At 40.1% G+C, this 16656-nt stretch overlaps 1 protein-coding gene across 3 annotated transcripts in view; it reads left to right on the forward strand.

The window, feature by feature from the left end:
- Positions 1 to 11804, forward strand: part of MAP3K8 (mitogen-activated protein kinase kinase kinase 8) — a 29538-nt gene extending 17734 nt beyond the window's left edge. For all 3 annotated transcript variants that reach the window (XM_042476588.1, XM_042476585.1, XM_042476586.1), the window contains 6 exons: positions 1674 to 1838; positions 4426 to 4687; positions 5415 to 5521; positions 6537 to 6689; positions 8248 to 8494; positions 9756 to 11804. In XM_042476588.1, the coding sequence (XP_042332522.1) occupies positions 1674 to 1838; positions 4426 to 4687; positions 5415 to 5521; positions 6537 to 6689; positions 8248 to 8494; positions 9756 to 9859 (1038 nt within the window). In that variant the 3' untranslated portion in view covers positions 9860 to 11804. The remainder of the gene's footprint in view (positions 1 to 1673; positions 1839 to 4425; positions 4688 to 5414; positions 5522 to 6536; positions 6690 to 8247; positions 8495 to 9755) is intronic.
- The last annotated feature ends 4852 nt before the right edge of the window (positions 11805 to 16656 follow it).

Genomic DNA, 16656 nt, shown 5'->3' on the forward strand with positions numbered 1-16656 from the left:
CTTTCCTAAAGGCTATTTTGAATTCCAAGACCAGTTTTATTAGAGAACTATTCTTTTTCTCAAGACCAAAAGTGCAATCAACCAAAGTCTGGGTGTGTTTATGAAAATGGGATTGCCCCTCCCTCTCCAATTCTGTCCAACCTACCTGTTTTTCTCTCCCAATACTTTCTCAGTAGAAAGATGTGAGTTGGTGGTACAGTTAGAAGTTGGGAAAGTTGCACTTTTAGTTATAACTGGATATTATGTCTGGGAGCTATAGTCCAAAGCAGTAACATAAAGTTTGATGTGGTATAATAATAGATCTGAATTTCCATTGAGAAGTGTACAAGAAATTAAAAAACAGACAAAATGTGGTTGACTAATGTTATGGGTTTACATCTATCCACTCAGTCTGCACGTACTTGTGTATGAATAAAACAGTAACTTTGAAGGGGGGGGGCTTGTATTTTAAGATGATTCTTGTATTCATAGCAGTTGCCAATTTTCAGAGAAATATTTCCTCCTGGATGTAAGAAAGTGGGATTGCCCCTTTTAAGAAGGAACTGCACCTTGCAGTTTTTTATAGCTACTTGTGCTGAGTGGGTATTGTGCCTTCCATTTGCAGAGGGGCTTTTGATTGAGACATTATATCTCTATTCTTATCTGCCCAGTCTATTTTAGAAAATCTTCCCCTTTACACATGCACCCTGCTCCCCCATACAATCTCCGATTGCGGGAAGTGTTGAAAATGTTTGCTTACTTTGTAAGTCCAGACCCGCAACTTTGTGAATTGATCAGCTGGCAGGTTCCAAGAATGAACAAACAAACGTCAGGTAGACTGATTACGCAAAGCTTGGTTATTATTCCATTAGCCAAGCTGCTGTTGCCAGACAATCAAGTGCAGCTTAATACTTTATGGAAGGCTAATCATGGCCTGGAATGGTAACTATTTCCAGGATGCATTGAATGCTTCACATACTGTTCTCCTTTGATCGTTCTACATAAAGAGTGTTCCTTCTCTTGTGAAGCCTATTTGTTCTGTAGAAGAAGAGAACTTAGGCAATGTTATGGTGTCTCAAGGAAAGTCCCACAGCACATAGTACAGGTTAATGGCAGGCTACAAATCTGAGAGCAATAATCCAAAAAAGTAACTTTTCCAACGCTTGGAAAAGGCTTAAGGCTCAATATCAGAAAACATGCATTGAATGCAGAAGTTTCAGATTCAATCCCAGGCAACCCCTATTCCACTGAAAATACTTGGGGAAGGGGTAGGAAAGCTCTGTGAGGCCTTGGAAAGCCACTGCAAGAACAGATTGCATTTGAGTAGGCAGCTGGTAATAGCTGCATGTTTGGACAGAGCTTAGAAAAGTTACTTATTATAATTGCAACTTGCAAAACCAACCAGCCCACATGACCATGGATCATGCTGACTTGGGGATTCTGGGAGTTATAGCACAAAATATAACTCATCCAAGCTATAGGTTTTGTCTAAAGTTTCCATAAAGACAACATAGCCAGTGGTCAGGGATTATGGGAATTCTAGGCCAAAACATCAGAAGGGCACCAAGTTACTTTCCTACATGTTCATTTCCATATGTTTTGTTGACAGATCTGTTGCTACCTTAAATGGAAATTGTTCATTAAAAATGATCCTGCTTTAACATTCTCACGTCTTATTATTTTTTTTAAATTAGATCAATCCCAAAAATGGGCGCTATCAGATTGATTCGGATGTACTCCTGTTTCCCTGGAAGTTAACCTACAGGAATATTGGGACTGACTTTATTCCACGGGGAGCTTTTGGAAAAGTCTACTTGGCACAAGACACAGAAACCAAAAAACGAATGGCTTGCAAGCTGGTATGCCTCTAACATTTATTTTCCACGTTATCTGTTATATCTTGGGCCCATAACACAGGACATTGGATTTCTCTTTGTTCTTTCCCTCCCTCCCTATGTGCATCAAAGGGGAGGCATTAAGAGAATACAAAGAGTACTTTTGATCAAGATGTTGGTCCTGATGAAGCTAAGCAGGTCTGGTACTGCTTAGTGTCTGGAAGGGAGACCATTTGGGAATCCCAGGCATATCAACTTGATGTCTGTAGAGAAAACAGTGGAGCCACTGCTTGCATGGATTTCTGTCCATACTCTGGCATTTGAAGGACCTGTGGATGTAAAAACATTATATGCATGTGTGATGGATTGTCAGTTGATGACTGTATAAAGTGAGTGCTCCAAGCCAAATCCTAATAGTTAATAAACGTGTTTTGTTGCAGAAAAAGAAAAAAATGTGTATGTGTGTACACGCACAAAAGAAGTTAGAAATAAATGTATGCAATGCATAATCTGGTGTACTAATAAAAGTGTAAATCAGTGTGACAATGCATGATCCATAGGCTCAGATGCCCACATGTGGACCTCTGGGCGTGCTTCTCTGATCTGCTGGCAAGAACAGTCTAACTCAAAAACAGTTTAACTCAATTCAGAATTTGCACCAAACCATGGCTTGTGTTAAACATCACTTAGAAACCCAAGCAAAGGTTGTGCTTCTAAACAATCTGGGACACCGTGTTTTTCTTTTCTTTTCCATTTCTTTCATCCATTGTCCTATTTCTATTGTCCATTAGCCTTTAGAGGCAAAGAGACAACTGCAACCAGTGGTGACAGATGGTTTCTGTGTAAGGAAGGAATGCTGAACTTAGTTGGGGGGAAGGTGCTCAACACTTGGGCTAACTCCCTTACAGTTAGACTAAAGACTGGAACAGGTACATCATCCCACTGACAGCCACAAATAGATTTCAGTTTTTAGCCTGAATTGTAGGGGAGTTCAAGGGGCCAAACATTCCACCCTACACTAGGTTCAGTATTACTGTAGACAACACAACAAATTATATTGATCACAAATTGTGGACTTCAAATCCACTTCAGGCCATGGCTTTATGATTCTGATTTGCTGGGTTGGATTCCGGTCATATTTTATGAAGCTGGATATCATGCTGAACCACATACAGTATTTGCTTTCTTTCTCATAGTTTGGCACGGTGTCCGAACTCAGCCTTTTAAGCATAGTGGGAAAGTATGATTAACATGTGAGACTTCCACCCTAAGAAAGAACCAGAGACCTTGGTGTGTGTTGGGTTTTGCATTGAGCTCACTACATGTAGAGAACTTCAGGCAGTGTGTTAAAAGTCTCAAAAAGTTATCACCAGTGTTTTGAGAATAATTGACTCATTAGCCAGTATGTATGGGAGGCAGAGAGGCCTTATTTTGGAAATTTTTAAAGCCTAGAAAATTATGTATGTTTGCAAAGAAGGGAAGTCTTGTAGGTTACATGGCTCCATGTTTTAAACTAGAAATATACCAGTGCATTTAAAAAAAAACAAAAAACTTTCATGCCATTTGCATGATTTACTCAAATGTAGCCACAAAATAACTGCTTGACTATGTATTCCATCATCATCTAACAGGTTTGATGAACAGTTTCAGTTTTCCTTTCTAATATCATGGCGGTGGTGGCGAATGCTTTAGCTGGTGGCTCTCATGTCAGTGCAACAGTGAATCAACTCTGGATATTAATGTGAATTTCAAATGAGCTATCTGCAGTGTTGAACTTTGCCTACCAAATAGGATCAACACCTTAGATAGTTTCTTTAAAGTTTAGACTAAACCAGGAATGGATTTATTCTCCCATTGACATCAGAGCCACTAGCCACCACTATATGCAGTGTGACTGACAAAAATCCCTCTTTCTCCCCTCAGCAAAGAAAGCTGAAGCAGGTGTTTAGGTAATGGACACAATCAGACACATAGTTTACAAAAATAACTTTTTGCACTGCAACTCACAGAAACCATAGCCAAGATGGCCACTTGACCTATAATCCCCCAAAATTATTGTGTCCAAGCTTTGATCAAGCCATCTGTCCATCCAGCACCCAAACAAGCCATAGCTTTTTCCTTGGGCTCTCCAATGGCCTTTGGATTCTGGTGGATGAGTGGAGGTGCTCATAGCAATTTATTCCCAATTCAAGTAACTCTCTTCCTCTGTTTATGCTACATTGGCAGCTTATTGCCCCCTTTCCTTTCTGCAGTATTCCCCAAAATTTGTGAGCCTTTTTATCTGCTTTGCCTGCCTTACCTTAAGGGTAGAAGCCACGTAACTCTCCAAATATTGTTAGAGTGAAATTCCCACCATTGTTTACCGCTGGCTATGCTGGATAGGGCTGCTGGGATTTGCAGTCCTACAGCATCTGGAAGGCTACATGATTCCTACTCTTGTCTTATTTGTAGTTCCCTTCCCTTATCTTTGCGCTGTCTACTCAAGAGCGTTATTTGGAGTGGGGATTAACACCTCATCAGTACAGATTCAACCTGAGGGCCTTATGTGAAGATATGTCATAATCTTTGTTCTGCTGATGTCCCTTAATCTGCCTGTGTTTTGGCACCTTAGGTCCCAGTGGAACAGTTTAAACCATCAGACGTTGAAATCCAGGCCTGCTTCCGTCACGAGAATATTGCTGAACTTTATGGAGCCATCTTGTGGGATGAGACGATCCATCTCTTCATGGAAGCAGGAGAAGGAGGCTCTGTCCTGGAGAAAGTGGAAAGCTGTGGACCTATGAGAGAATTTGAGATCATCTGGGTGACAAAGCATATCCTCAAAGGGCTGGAGTTTCTTCACTCAAAAAGGGTTATACATCAGGATATAAAACGTAAGGCTTTTGAAGTGCTGTTTCATTCTTTATTTCAGTAACATGCTTAGTGTTAAAAGTCTTCCATGTATCCTTCAGATATGTTGGATTACAACTGCCATCTTCCCCAGATAGCATGGAATTATGGTCCAGCATATCTGGAGGGCACCATGTTAGAGAAGGCTTTTACATCTTGTCTTTATATTATATGTTAGCTGCTAATAAAAACCATCACATTTTTTTTCAGTACAGAGTTTTTATGGACTACAGCCCACTTCATCCAATGCATGGATTTGCCTGAGTTGGAGATTATCTGGGCTCTAGTCCACAAAAGCTTGTGCCAAATAAAACTTGTTAGCCTTTAAGGTGCTGCAAGAAGTTTTGTTTATTTAAATAACTCAGATGTAATGAGTGAGTGAGGTTTGGAGGAATCTCTAGACTTCCAGATGTTGCTGGACTGCAATTCCCATGCTGGCTGGGGTATTCTGGAATTTGTAGTCCAAAAAGTCACTTTTTAAAGTTCTTCCCCCAGAACTTGGCAGGCACCTGCCCACCAACTCACATGATTGCTAAGCAAAAAAGGGGAAATTCCCAAAGAGGAGGTTTTATTTACCTGGGTGGAATGTCCGTGGCTGCCTTCCATACCCCCCCCCCCCCTTTGCCACAGTGTGTTTGCTGTGTTAAGGTGAAATGTTGAGGCTTTCTTCTCCACAGTCTAAAGCTGTCTTTCATAACCCTTTGTTTATAGCAAGCAACATTGTTTTCATGTCAACTAAAGCAGTTCTGGTAGACTTCGGCCTGAGTGTTCAAATGACAGAAGATATATACTATCCCAAGGAACTCAGAGGAACAGAGGTAAGAGAGCCTGGATGTGCAAAGACAACCCAGTTGCTCTTTCATTTGTGCCATTATCATTATATATCAGAGGTGGGCAAGACTTGGGCATTCCGGGAGGCTCATGAGTATGCAACTATTTTTTTTCCAGTCCTTAGACATCTAGTGCACCCTTCCCTTTGGGGGATCCTGCTGCCGCCACAAAGATACCCTTTCCCTGGCGCAAAAAGGAGCGGTTCTCTGCTGCTCCTTTTTGCGCCAGGAAAAGACCAGGTTGAGGGCATGGCATGCAGTTGCCACAATCCCAACCCGGCGAGCAAAGGGACAGGCAAAAGCTGCTCCTTCAGGGCGGTCTGTTTTGCCTCTTTGTCTTTCCTTATCCTTTGGGTGCTCCTCCATCACATGGTTTGATGTAGGTCACCAAGTCTGACTTGAAAGCAAACTGTGGTTTAGGGGGTGGGGCCCTGGTGCTGTGGGATGCCAGCTTCTATCATCCCCAGCCAGCATGGCCAGTAGTCGTGTGTGATGGGATCAGCTAATCCTACTCTGTAGGATATGTAGCCATTCCTCAAGTGCAAGCTGTAATAAATGAACCTACAACCTAGGCACCTCTTGATAAGTCATTTCAGTCTGCAGTGGGATAGCCAACCTGGCACCATCCAGGTCGTCCTGCAGCTCCCATAATCCTTGACAGTGCTGCTTGTTGCTTAAAAGAGTTAGTGTCTAAAATGTCTAGATAAGCACCAGACTGTTTATCCCTACCAAACTGAATGCACCTAACATACATAATTTTCTCTTCACCAGATGTAAGTAGCCTGTATGAACATGACTAGTTAGCCTGTATGATTTCTGATTTTGCATCACCCCATCAAGACATAAGAGAGCTTATATTTACCAGCTCTTTTCTGCCCCGCCTCTGGCCTATGTCTGTCTCATTGAGACTTTGCAAAGCTGGAAGTTCTGAGAATAGCTCCCTCAGGAATCACTTGCTCATAGAATAGTCAAGGTCAAATTTTCTTCTCGATCCTTTTGGCAGATTTACATGAGCCCAGAAGTAATACTCTGCCGTGGACACACTACGGAAGCTGATATCTACAGCCTGGGAACAACCATCATCCACATGCAGACTGGCATCCCGCCATGGGTGAATCGATATCCTCGTGCAGCATACCCCTCCTACCTTTATATAGTAAGCATGAACTTGGGTTGGTTGGCCAATGGTGCTGCAGAGGCTGAACTGCCAAGGAACAGCCTTTAGAGCAGTTTGTTTATTAATTAATTAATTAAAATTCTCTTCTCAAAGGTGCATCAATACCTTTCTTCCTCCGCATAGCAGGAAATTGGCTCCTGTACCTCTGCTCTAACCACTACACTACATTGTGACTCATACAGTTTTGCCCATTTAGGCATTTGGGTCTCCTGGGGGCATCTAGTTGAACCCATTTTGAAAAAGAATGCTGAATTAACAGAGGAAACTATTATGCCAGGTCATGCCATTGGTTCATGTAAGCAAGTATTATCTACTCTGACTGGCAGCAGCTGCCCAGGCTCTCAGACCAAGTTCTTTCCTATCATCAGTTGCTGATTCCAAGACTTGAATTTTCCAAGGTCTAAGAGATAGTAGGCAAACCCATGATTGTTTGGATTTGTCAGACCTTTCTTGATTTTTTGAAGACCACATGTGAGTGACAACAGGGATAGTTTGCTGTAGATATAGAACCAGGTCTCACAATTATTATTTTTTAATTAAAAGAAACTGTAGAGGGACTCCATGTGGAGGATTTGTTCCAGTGTGGGGTGCCAGGATCATTCATTTGTGATTCCCCAACTGCATTCTGAATTGGTATAGACCAAGCACAGATTTAGCCATGTGGTGAGAGCAAAGTGCTGCACCTGCAGGTCTAAGAAGGAAGTTAGAATGTTGCTGAACTCCCACTATGCCTTTTTCATTCCCATTTTGGTAAACCATTGCAGAGTTGTGGAAGTATGAATAAGAGGAACAATTATGCTTCTTTATCTTTGATCTGAGTGGGAGGGAAATGGAGAATGCAAGCCACAAAGTTCACAGACATGCTGGAAGAGGAACTCTGATGTAATGAGCTCAAATATCTATGCTCTCTCAGGATCTTAGGATTTGAAAATCAGAGCTAGAAGCATAATCTGTACTTCTACAGTTTTGAGAACAGCAAGACGATGAGCTAAAGCACAAATAGAGGATTTTCTTCCAGAACAAAGCAAAGTCCTGTGCAGACTTTTTCTTCCTCAAACCAGACTGAAAATCTATATTGTGAAACTCAACTGTAACACAGTTTTGGGTGTGTGTAGAGGCTGTACCACATTGTCAATACTCAAAACAAAATCCTTGCAGAAATAAACTCACATTTATTTCTTGCTCACTCACATCCCCATTGTTCCCTTTTCACCTCCAAAACTAGGTCACCCTCTTACAGTTACGTGTTTGTTTCTCCAAAATTATGGATTTAGTTTTGCAGACCTTTGGGTGAACTTGATGTTGGTTTTTCTGGTTTGCTGTTTTAGTGGGAAACTGGCTAAGTTTCTAGTTTTCCCGTGTGTCTACAGTGCAGCAACAGGGTGGCAACCCTCCAAACAATGAGTCAGGTAGAGGAAATTCCTTGGGCGGTAACATTGTAATACACACACACACACACACGGGGCAGCTCTCAAAACTGTTCTCCCTTTTGCTGATGTTATGTTAAAAGCTGCTTCTCTTTTGATCCTTTTGGTAGATCCATAAGCAAGCTCCACCGCTAGAGGACATCTCAGAAGACTGCAGCCCTAGCATGAGACGGTTTCTGGAAGCTGCCCTTGAAAGAAACCCAAACCAGAGACCCTCTGCTACAGAACTCCTCAAACATGAGGCCTTGCACCCACCGAGAGAAGAGCAGCCACGGTGTCAGAGCCTGGATTCAGCTCTCTTTGAAAGGAAGCGTTTGCTGGCAAGGCAGGAGCTTGAGCTGCCTGAGAACATTGATGGTACTACATTTACTCTCCTACCTCTGACTCAAGTGTGGGGAACTTGTGGCTTGTCTGATGCTATGGGTTTCAGCTCCCAGAAGCCCCAGCCTGTATAATAGGTAGTAAGGAATGATGGAGCAGGAGTCTAATAACATCTGGGTAGACCAAAGCTTGTTCCACCCTTCTGTAATCAATAAAGATGAAGCTACAGAGCCTTCCTGCAAAAGAATGCCAGGCAGAATTTTATCAGGGTTGAGGTCACATTTGAAGCTCTTAGCAGAAATCCCATTGACCTCCCTAGAGAATCAGACTTTAGCTTACATTCTGTAATTCCTGTGAAATCAATTCCATGGTAAATTCACATCATCATTATCCAGGAAGTGTTGGAACTTCCAGAGTTGTGAAGTAATTTTTCTCCAATGCCTGACATATCATATCTCTGTCCCCAGCCTAAAATACACTTTGCAGGAAGACAACAGGAACCCAAAGTTAAAACAAAACTGGTTTTTGAATGCATTGTTTGGAATGAATTACTTAATTTCAGCTCACACTCACATAAGATCAAGCTATAGACTAAATTGCATTCAAGCTTCACACACACAGTGGTTGGAAAATTTGCTAACATTTTTTGACTGTCCAGGGATTTCATCTTTAAATCAAGTTACTACAGTCTGGTAAAATCTTGTGTAGTGTGCAATCCACTGCATGTTGGTGTGGAAGTAAGTATGCTGGGAAATAACTTTCAAATAAATACTGTGGACTTTCTTCCCAGTAATTTAGGATTGCAGCCAACATTATTTGTAGGTTAGTAGTCACTAGTGGACTATAGCTAGTGGATCACTTCACTCCCTAGTCCAGCCTTTGGCCCTTCACGAGTGGTTTTAGCTTTCCACTTCCCATTAGATCCACCCAGCATGGCCAATAAGGGATCATAGGAGTTCTCGTCCAAAATATCCAGAGGACCAAAAGTTCCTCACCTGTGTTTTATTATATCCTTTCCAAGGTGTGGGCCCCCAGAACTATACACAGCAGTGTAGGGTTCACTATTGTCGCCACTTGTCACAATTCACCTCCTTTGATCAAACTTGACTTGTTTTGCAGCAAAGGTTGGTTACTACCTGATGATGGTGATGATGATAATGATGATAACTCAGAAGAAGCACATTTAGTCAATATAAGTGGGAACAGAACAAAATCAGTACTAGTCACCTCTTATAAAAAGGGGCTAAAATATAATATTCTGATCTTTTTTATGTTTTAAAACCATCTTCCTTCTTAGATTCCTCAAGCCTTGGGATTACTGAAGAATCAGAACTGCTAAAGAGACAACGATCACTGTACATTGACCTTGGAGCACTGGCTGGCTATTTTAACATAGTCTGAGGACTGATGCTACAAGATTATGAAAAGATCTGTCATGCTGGATGGAAGGAGATAAATTACCTCAGTTTATTTGAAGAAAAAGAAGAGTGCAATACTTTTTATCACTTGAAGAATTTTATAAAGTAAAATCTTTCTGAAACGCTAACAAAACAACAAGAGAATGTTCTTGTTCTAGGTAAAATGTTGATTTTGGCATATGATATGTGACTCATGTTCAGTCCGTATTGAGTGTGTATGTGGAATATGACAGTGGAACACTCTCCCTTGGAGGGTGATGAAGTCTCCTTTGGAGGTTTTTAATCAGAGGCTGGATGGCCATTTGTCAGGGGTGCTTTGATTGTGTGTTCCTGCATGGAACCAGCATATGCATTAAAAAAATGAAAGACATGATTGGGGATCCAAATTGTTAAGTTCAACTGTAGTGGAAGCTCCTAGTTAGAACACCTTGCACTCTTCTAATTATCAGTGATTAAAGTCTACATAGGATCAAGGAGCTGTTTCTAAACCAGTAGTAATGTGGCTATTACTAATAGTGCTTTCTGGCAGAGTCTTCCATTTTGAAAATCTTTGGCTTATATCATTAGGTTGACTTCCCTAGGAAAGCCTGAAGCTTGGTGAGTTGGCTGAAACCTTTTTCTGTTGTTTCTCATTCCATGCGTTTTTGCTTGGACCAAAGGCAGTTTGGTGACCCACTAATGCACATAGCATGAGCATCTCTGTTCCTCCACACCCAGCCGCCCACTTGTTTTGCTGATAGCTTGTTTTGGCTTCAGGTGAGGCAACTCCTCAGCCCTCTCTTTCCTTGCATTCCTCGCCATACATCTCAGACTTGTTTTCATGCTGCTCCTTCTGTCTCCCTCTAGGCAAAGAACTAGTCAGCTTTGGTCTATGAGAAAAGCTTGGGGAAATTACTTTGAGGGACTCTAAGTTCCAGAAGTCACTCTTGGTACCAGCTGGGAGATTCTAGAAATTGCAATTCATAACATTGATACTTCCAAGTTCTGCTTATGTCCTTGGGCAAATCCTTAGGAGTTCAGTGAACTCAGGTTTTGGTGTTTTTTTCTTTGATCCAAGACTATGATGGTGTTTTGATTATCCAGGTATATAAGTGAAAAGCATTGCTGATTAATAGCTATGAAGCTTCTATATCATATAAACATTCTCTTAAAGCTATTCATCAGCTTGTTGATTCTAGTGGTGCTTGGGCAGATTTTTAGAATTAGAAATCAATAGCAAAACAGTAACAAAAAAGTTGTAACTATACATATACATGCTAGGTTGCTGTTTAGAAGGCATGTGAATTAGCTTATTTGCATTTTGATGGAGTCAGCTGTATTCTGTACTTTTCAAAATGTTCTCTTGCATGTGGGTATGGATGGGAGCTGTAAGGGCATGGAATGCTGGCTTCCTAGCAAAGAAAGCAACAACTGTAAGCATGAGCCATTTGAAATATAAGGTTGGCAGCAGAATACAATAGAGTCTAGGTGGAAACATGCAATTTCTGAAGGTTGGATTAATTTATGGCTGCGGGTTACATGTTTCTTAAGACAAACATGTGTTTGAATGTCATGAATTATAGATTTTTGTAAACGTTCCTATGGAAAAAGAATTCCTTTGGTCTTGAAGATGTTGAGTATGTTTAAAACATGATGTTTTAGATGGCAGAAAACTGTTTCAAGAACATAGTTTGGTACATCCCATGGGATGAATATGTAAACTTTTATAAAATGGGTCAATACTCTGTTATGCATTTTTATTTCATTTATAAAGTAGCATACTGTGTATGTTGTAAATAGAATTATTGACAAAGAGCATTACCTCTGTTTTAAAGTTTATATTTAAGGATGTTTGTATATACAGTTTATTTGTATTAATTTCTTCCAGCCCTGTTTCTGATAAGAATGGAGCAACTATTTAAAGGAATAAATCCAGGTGTTTGTCTGCATGTTGCATGTATGTTTTCATTTATATGTGTGTACTACGCCCTTACCACACCACACAGAATCCTTAGTAATGTTTTTGGTACTAATGTTACTCATAAATTGTAATTCCTGTACATATCACTCAATGTAATGGCAATAGTTGTGACACAAACAGCACATTTATATTATACACACAACCTAAATGTATTCACATGTACATCGCTTCATGTGGTTAAAATGAAAATTTGATAAGACGTGATGTTTTTAAAGAATTTTTTTTAAAAAAATATTTTTAAAAAAATAATTTTAAAAATTTAAATTTAATTTGTAAAAAACCTGGAGCCTCTCCTTTGTCATCCTACTAAGCCTCACCTCACTCACCCCATCACTTCCAGCATTTTAAAGGTCACAGGCAAATACCAAGAGAGAGATGTTTGGGGAATAGTAATGTCACACACCCCTTTAGGGTGTCACCTCATGTGGCCTATGCACCCTTATTGACAGCCCTGCTCTGAACATCAGTTGCTTGAAAACAACTGGGTAAGTTGTTACCCTCATGTCCTACTAGTGAGCTTTTATGGCTGGCCACAGTGAGAGTCACTTAAGAGTAGAAATGGTAGCTGACCACTAACATAAAAGATTGTGGCTGCATATCTGGTAGCAGAGCAAAACTTAGATCTTGGAAATATTACTTCTTTGGACTCCAGAATTCTGCAGCTAGTATGGTGTATTCCAAATAACCACCTTTCCTGCATTCCTGGAGGGCCTTGTGATGAATGTTACTTGTGATTTACCTCCTGCCTGTCTGATGATAAGGTACTTCCTACAATATGAAGGGGCACACGGTCCATGCTACACTCAGTGACCTGCTACTGTTTCTTCCCTTTGTGCAGTCAGAATTCAATTTTCCTCATGGAAAATCCTGTACTTCTTTAAAGCAACACAACAGCTCTTCCATGATGGGTCAGGGAGGGCAGCAGCAGTAAATGTTCCACTCACATTCTCCAAACTAGGTGATTCCCACAGAACCTAAACCCAGTCACTTCATGACCACATGCATTATAGTGATTCATTAGCCACACTAAGAAGGGAATTTATTTTAGAAGGGAGCAACCATTTTTTTAGAATGGAAATTTGGGAAGAGGAAGCGTGCATAAACAGAAAATGCATAATACATTCCAGAGCAACTAAGAAAGAAAGAAAATATGGCAGGGACTGCTGGCCTCTGTGTCTGGCTTCAAGTTGGTTGACAACTTGTGGTGACCCTATTAATTTCATAGAGTTTTCTTAGGCAAGGAATACTCAAGCAGTGATTAGCCAATTCCTCCACTGAAATGTATCCTACAGCAGCTGGTATCCATTGTCAGTCTTCAATCCAACAACTAACCAGAGCTTGCCCTGCTCAGCTTCCAAGATCAGACTGGATCTGATGCTTTAGAGTATGTAGGCTGTACTGCTGGCCTTGGTGGAGATTATAGCTCCTATGATACCAGACCTGAAGATAATAGTCTCCCCTTCCATCCCCAGCAAACAATATGACCAGACCTTTATTTGCTAGAAAAATCTGTTAGGGTTCAGACAGCAAGGGCTGGGGTGCTTCTAGGAAGAAAGAGATAGTCTTATGGGAGACCCTGAAGAATTATGGGAGCTTTTGATAAGGTGGGTGCTGGCCCTAGGAAAAGAATGATATATAACAAATTAAGGTAAATGTGTACTACTAATGCTTATGGGTGACCATTTAAGTCCTGATCTAAAAGGCTAAAACTTTGTGATTTCATTTTGAACTTTCAAAATATTTTTTGTGGGTTTTTGGGGCTATGTGGCCATGTTCTAGAAAAGTCTATTCCTGATATTTTGCCTGCACCTGTGGCTGGTGTCTTCAGAGCATTCCAAGTCTGCATTACTAAACGTTCTAGTGGATTAGAAATCCCTAAAGCTTCATAAACTTCATCCGTGCAGGCAAAATGAATAATTTTACCATTTTTCTTGCTCTTCAGTTTTTATCACAATTCACAGATCTGGACAAAAAAAAATGTATAGGGGTTTTGTTCAGAAAATGGTTTTTTTTTTTTTTGCACAGAAATGTTCTTTTCTGCCTAGAAAATGTTTTCTGAAAAGATTACTTTGTGTCTGAGAAACCCCACATCACTTTTGCAAATAACAATTACCAAACTGTGAAGATTCTTATCACTCCAGTATTGTCCACATGAGGATGAAAACCATATTTTCTCTATAATTTGAATACTGTATTATTGAATATTCTTTCAAGCCCTAATGAAGTTAGTTTTCCCCTTTCTTTCTTTCTTTCTTTCTTTCTTTCTTTCTTTCTTTCTTTTTAGCTAGTGTAAAAATGCAAAACATTTTCCAGCAGCCACACAAGTTGTAGTTTGTCATGGGATGGACAAGTGATCAGAAAAGTTATGCTTATAAAGAGGAAGAAACTCTTCCCCCTTCCCCTTTTGTTCTTACAAATGGAAACAAAGTCAAAACCAGTTTCAGAACAAGCATCAGAAGTAGCTTGTCTCCTCTTCCTCTTTGCTCCACTGTTAAATTTTGCTAAAGACTCCTGCTTACCCCAAATCCTTTAACATTTTCTCCATCTCTCCTTTTTCCTTTATCACAATGTATATTGAAATGTGCTATTACTGTATGTCATAGATATGTTAAAGAAATTAGCGAGGGCTGTTGGTATTCTACAAATGGGTTTTTCAATATGTTCAGAAGGCTGTCTGCCTTAATTTCAGTGCACATGTAAACATTTATTTACTGCATTTACATCTTGCCCTACAACTGGAAATGATCTTAGTTTACTATTTGATATTTTGTGCCTTAGTTTCTTTTAAGGACAGAGGCCCTGTCCACAGCCTTGCAGTCTAAAAAGGCACAGCACAAAAGGAAAGCAGGTTGAGGAGGGGAAAGGAAAACAAGAAAACTCAAGCATTCTTTCTTTGGTGTTTTGAGGTTCCCCAGCCTGGTGGAAGCAAGACAAAGTCTGATTCAGCCAGCTTCTCAGGAGTACTGCTTTCCACTGGAGAAAGATAATAATGATCATTTTTCTACCTTGAAGAGAGTAATTCAGGGCAATTCACATATGCACCTTGTTCTTCATTAAAAAAAAAATGCCCAACCAAACCTTAGATGGAGGAAGTGGTATGTGAATCATAAGCATTTCTTGCACACAGCCTGCAATAACAGACAGACACAGCACTCCCAGGTGGGCACCTTCCACGCTGCTGCAAAAAGTTCAAAAACCTTGCTGTCGCTATTATGCACCTGCAAGTTATTTCAGACCTACGTTGACCTTAAGGCAGACATATTATGGGGGTTTCTTGGCAACATTTGTTCAAGACGGTTTTGCCATCGCCTTCCTCTGAGGCTGAGACAGTATGACTTGTACAAAGACACCCAATTGGTTTCCATCACTGAGCAAGGACTCAAACCTTGGTCTCCCAGAGTCCCAGTTCAGTCCTCAAACACCTGCCCCACACTGGATCTCTCATCTAGTCTACTGTTCCTTATAGTCTTCAAGTGGTGAGTCAAGAATTCAATGTTCAGAAACATCATTCTTTTGGACTACAGGGACTCCTCAGCCAGTATGACCAGTTATCTTACATTTACTTATTAGAACTATAACTTTTTTGGAGTTATCTTTTTGGCCACTAGCCATGCTAGGACAGACATTCTGGTAAATGTAGTCCAAAAGATGATTTCCCTAGTTCTGGCAGAGCTCTATGATTATTAACATTACTAATTCAGTCCCAGACAGAGTTAGAAAATCAAGGCTGAACACATTTGCCATTCGTAATAATTTTGCCCATGTTGGAAAAATACATTCCTTCTGCATATCTGACTCATGAAGCATTAGTATTGCTTTCTGCTTCTGTCTGTCCGCCCATCCATCCATCCATCCATCCATCCATCCATCCATCATCTAGTTTAATCTATCTCTCTATCATCTAACAGGTGACAACTGGATTATTTAGGAACTGACAGGTTAATTTAGAAACATGTTGACTGTAACATATTTTATAACACTATTCCTAAGGTTCTGATATTTCAAGTACCAAGGTGAATATTTGAAATAATCTGTCACATGGACACACCGGTTTAAATTATAAAATCTGAACATGCTTATGGACATTCCAAATTAAATGAAGTCATTAGGTTTATGAAATAATAAACCATGTGAAAGGAGTGAATAGGTGTCTCATTCAATTAGCTTACTTGCTAAATAGCTTACTTGCTGTTCACCGCTATGATCTTTGGAATAGTGGTATATAAATAAAACAAATTATTATTTATTTACTTAATTATTTATTAAGTAAAGTAAGTAATTAATTAATTATTAATATTATTTATTTATTTATTAATAATTTATTAATATTAAATAATTATTTAATTATTTATTAAGTAAATTAATTAATTATTTACTTAATTATTTATTAATTATTATTTATCTTTCATAGTTTATTAATTGCCCACAAGTCAACTTTGGCTTATGGCGACCTCATAAATGAAAGACCTCATAGGGCTTTTTCACACGGGGAAAATTGGAGGGTTAAAGTGGGGGTAATGCAGGGTCATTCAGGGCATTAGGGTCAAGTTCGCAGCTGTTTTTCACATGATGCTGCATGCAATCAGGACAGAATCCAGGACGAATGTGAGAGAAATCAAGAAAATTCACAAAACTATCAGATTTATATTTCCATTTTGCTTGTGAATTCACTCCCTTGGCATAATGGCAGCTCCTGGGGGAAAGAGAATCCCCCCAGTCCCCCCCCGTTTCCCCTCCCTCCCTGGGGCATGTGGGGGGGGGCACTTGTTGGAATAATGTCTGTTATTTTAGGCTGTTCCCAGATTTCCCAAATAACGTTG

This window comes from Sceloporus undulatus, chromosome 6 (genome assembly GCF_019175285.1).
Source record: "Sceloporus undulatus isolate JIND9_A2432 ecotype Alabama chromosome 6, SceUnd_v1.1, whole genome shotgun sequence".
Taxonomy (NCBI): domain Eukaryota; kingdom Metazoa; phylum Chordata; class Lepidosauria; order Squamata; family Phrynosomatidae; genus Sceloporus; species Sceloporus undulatus.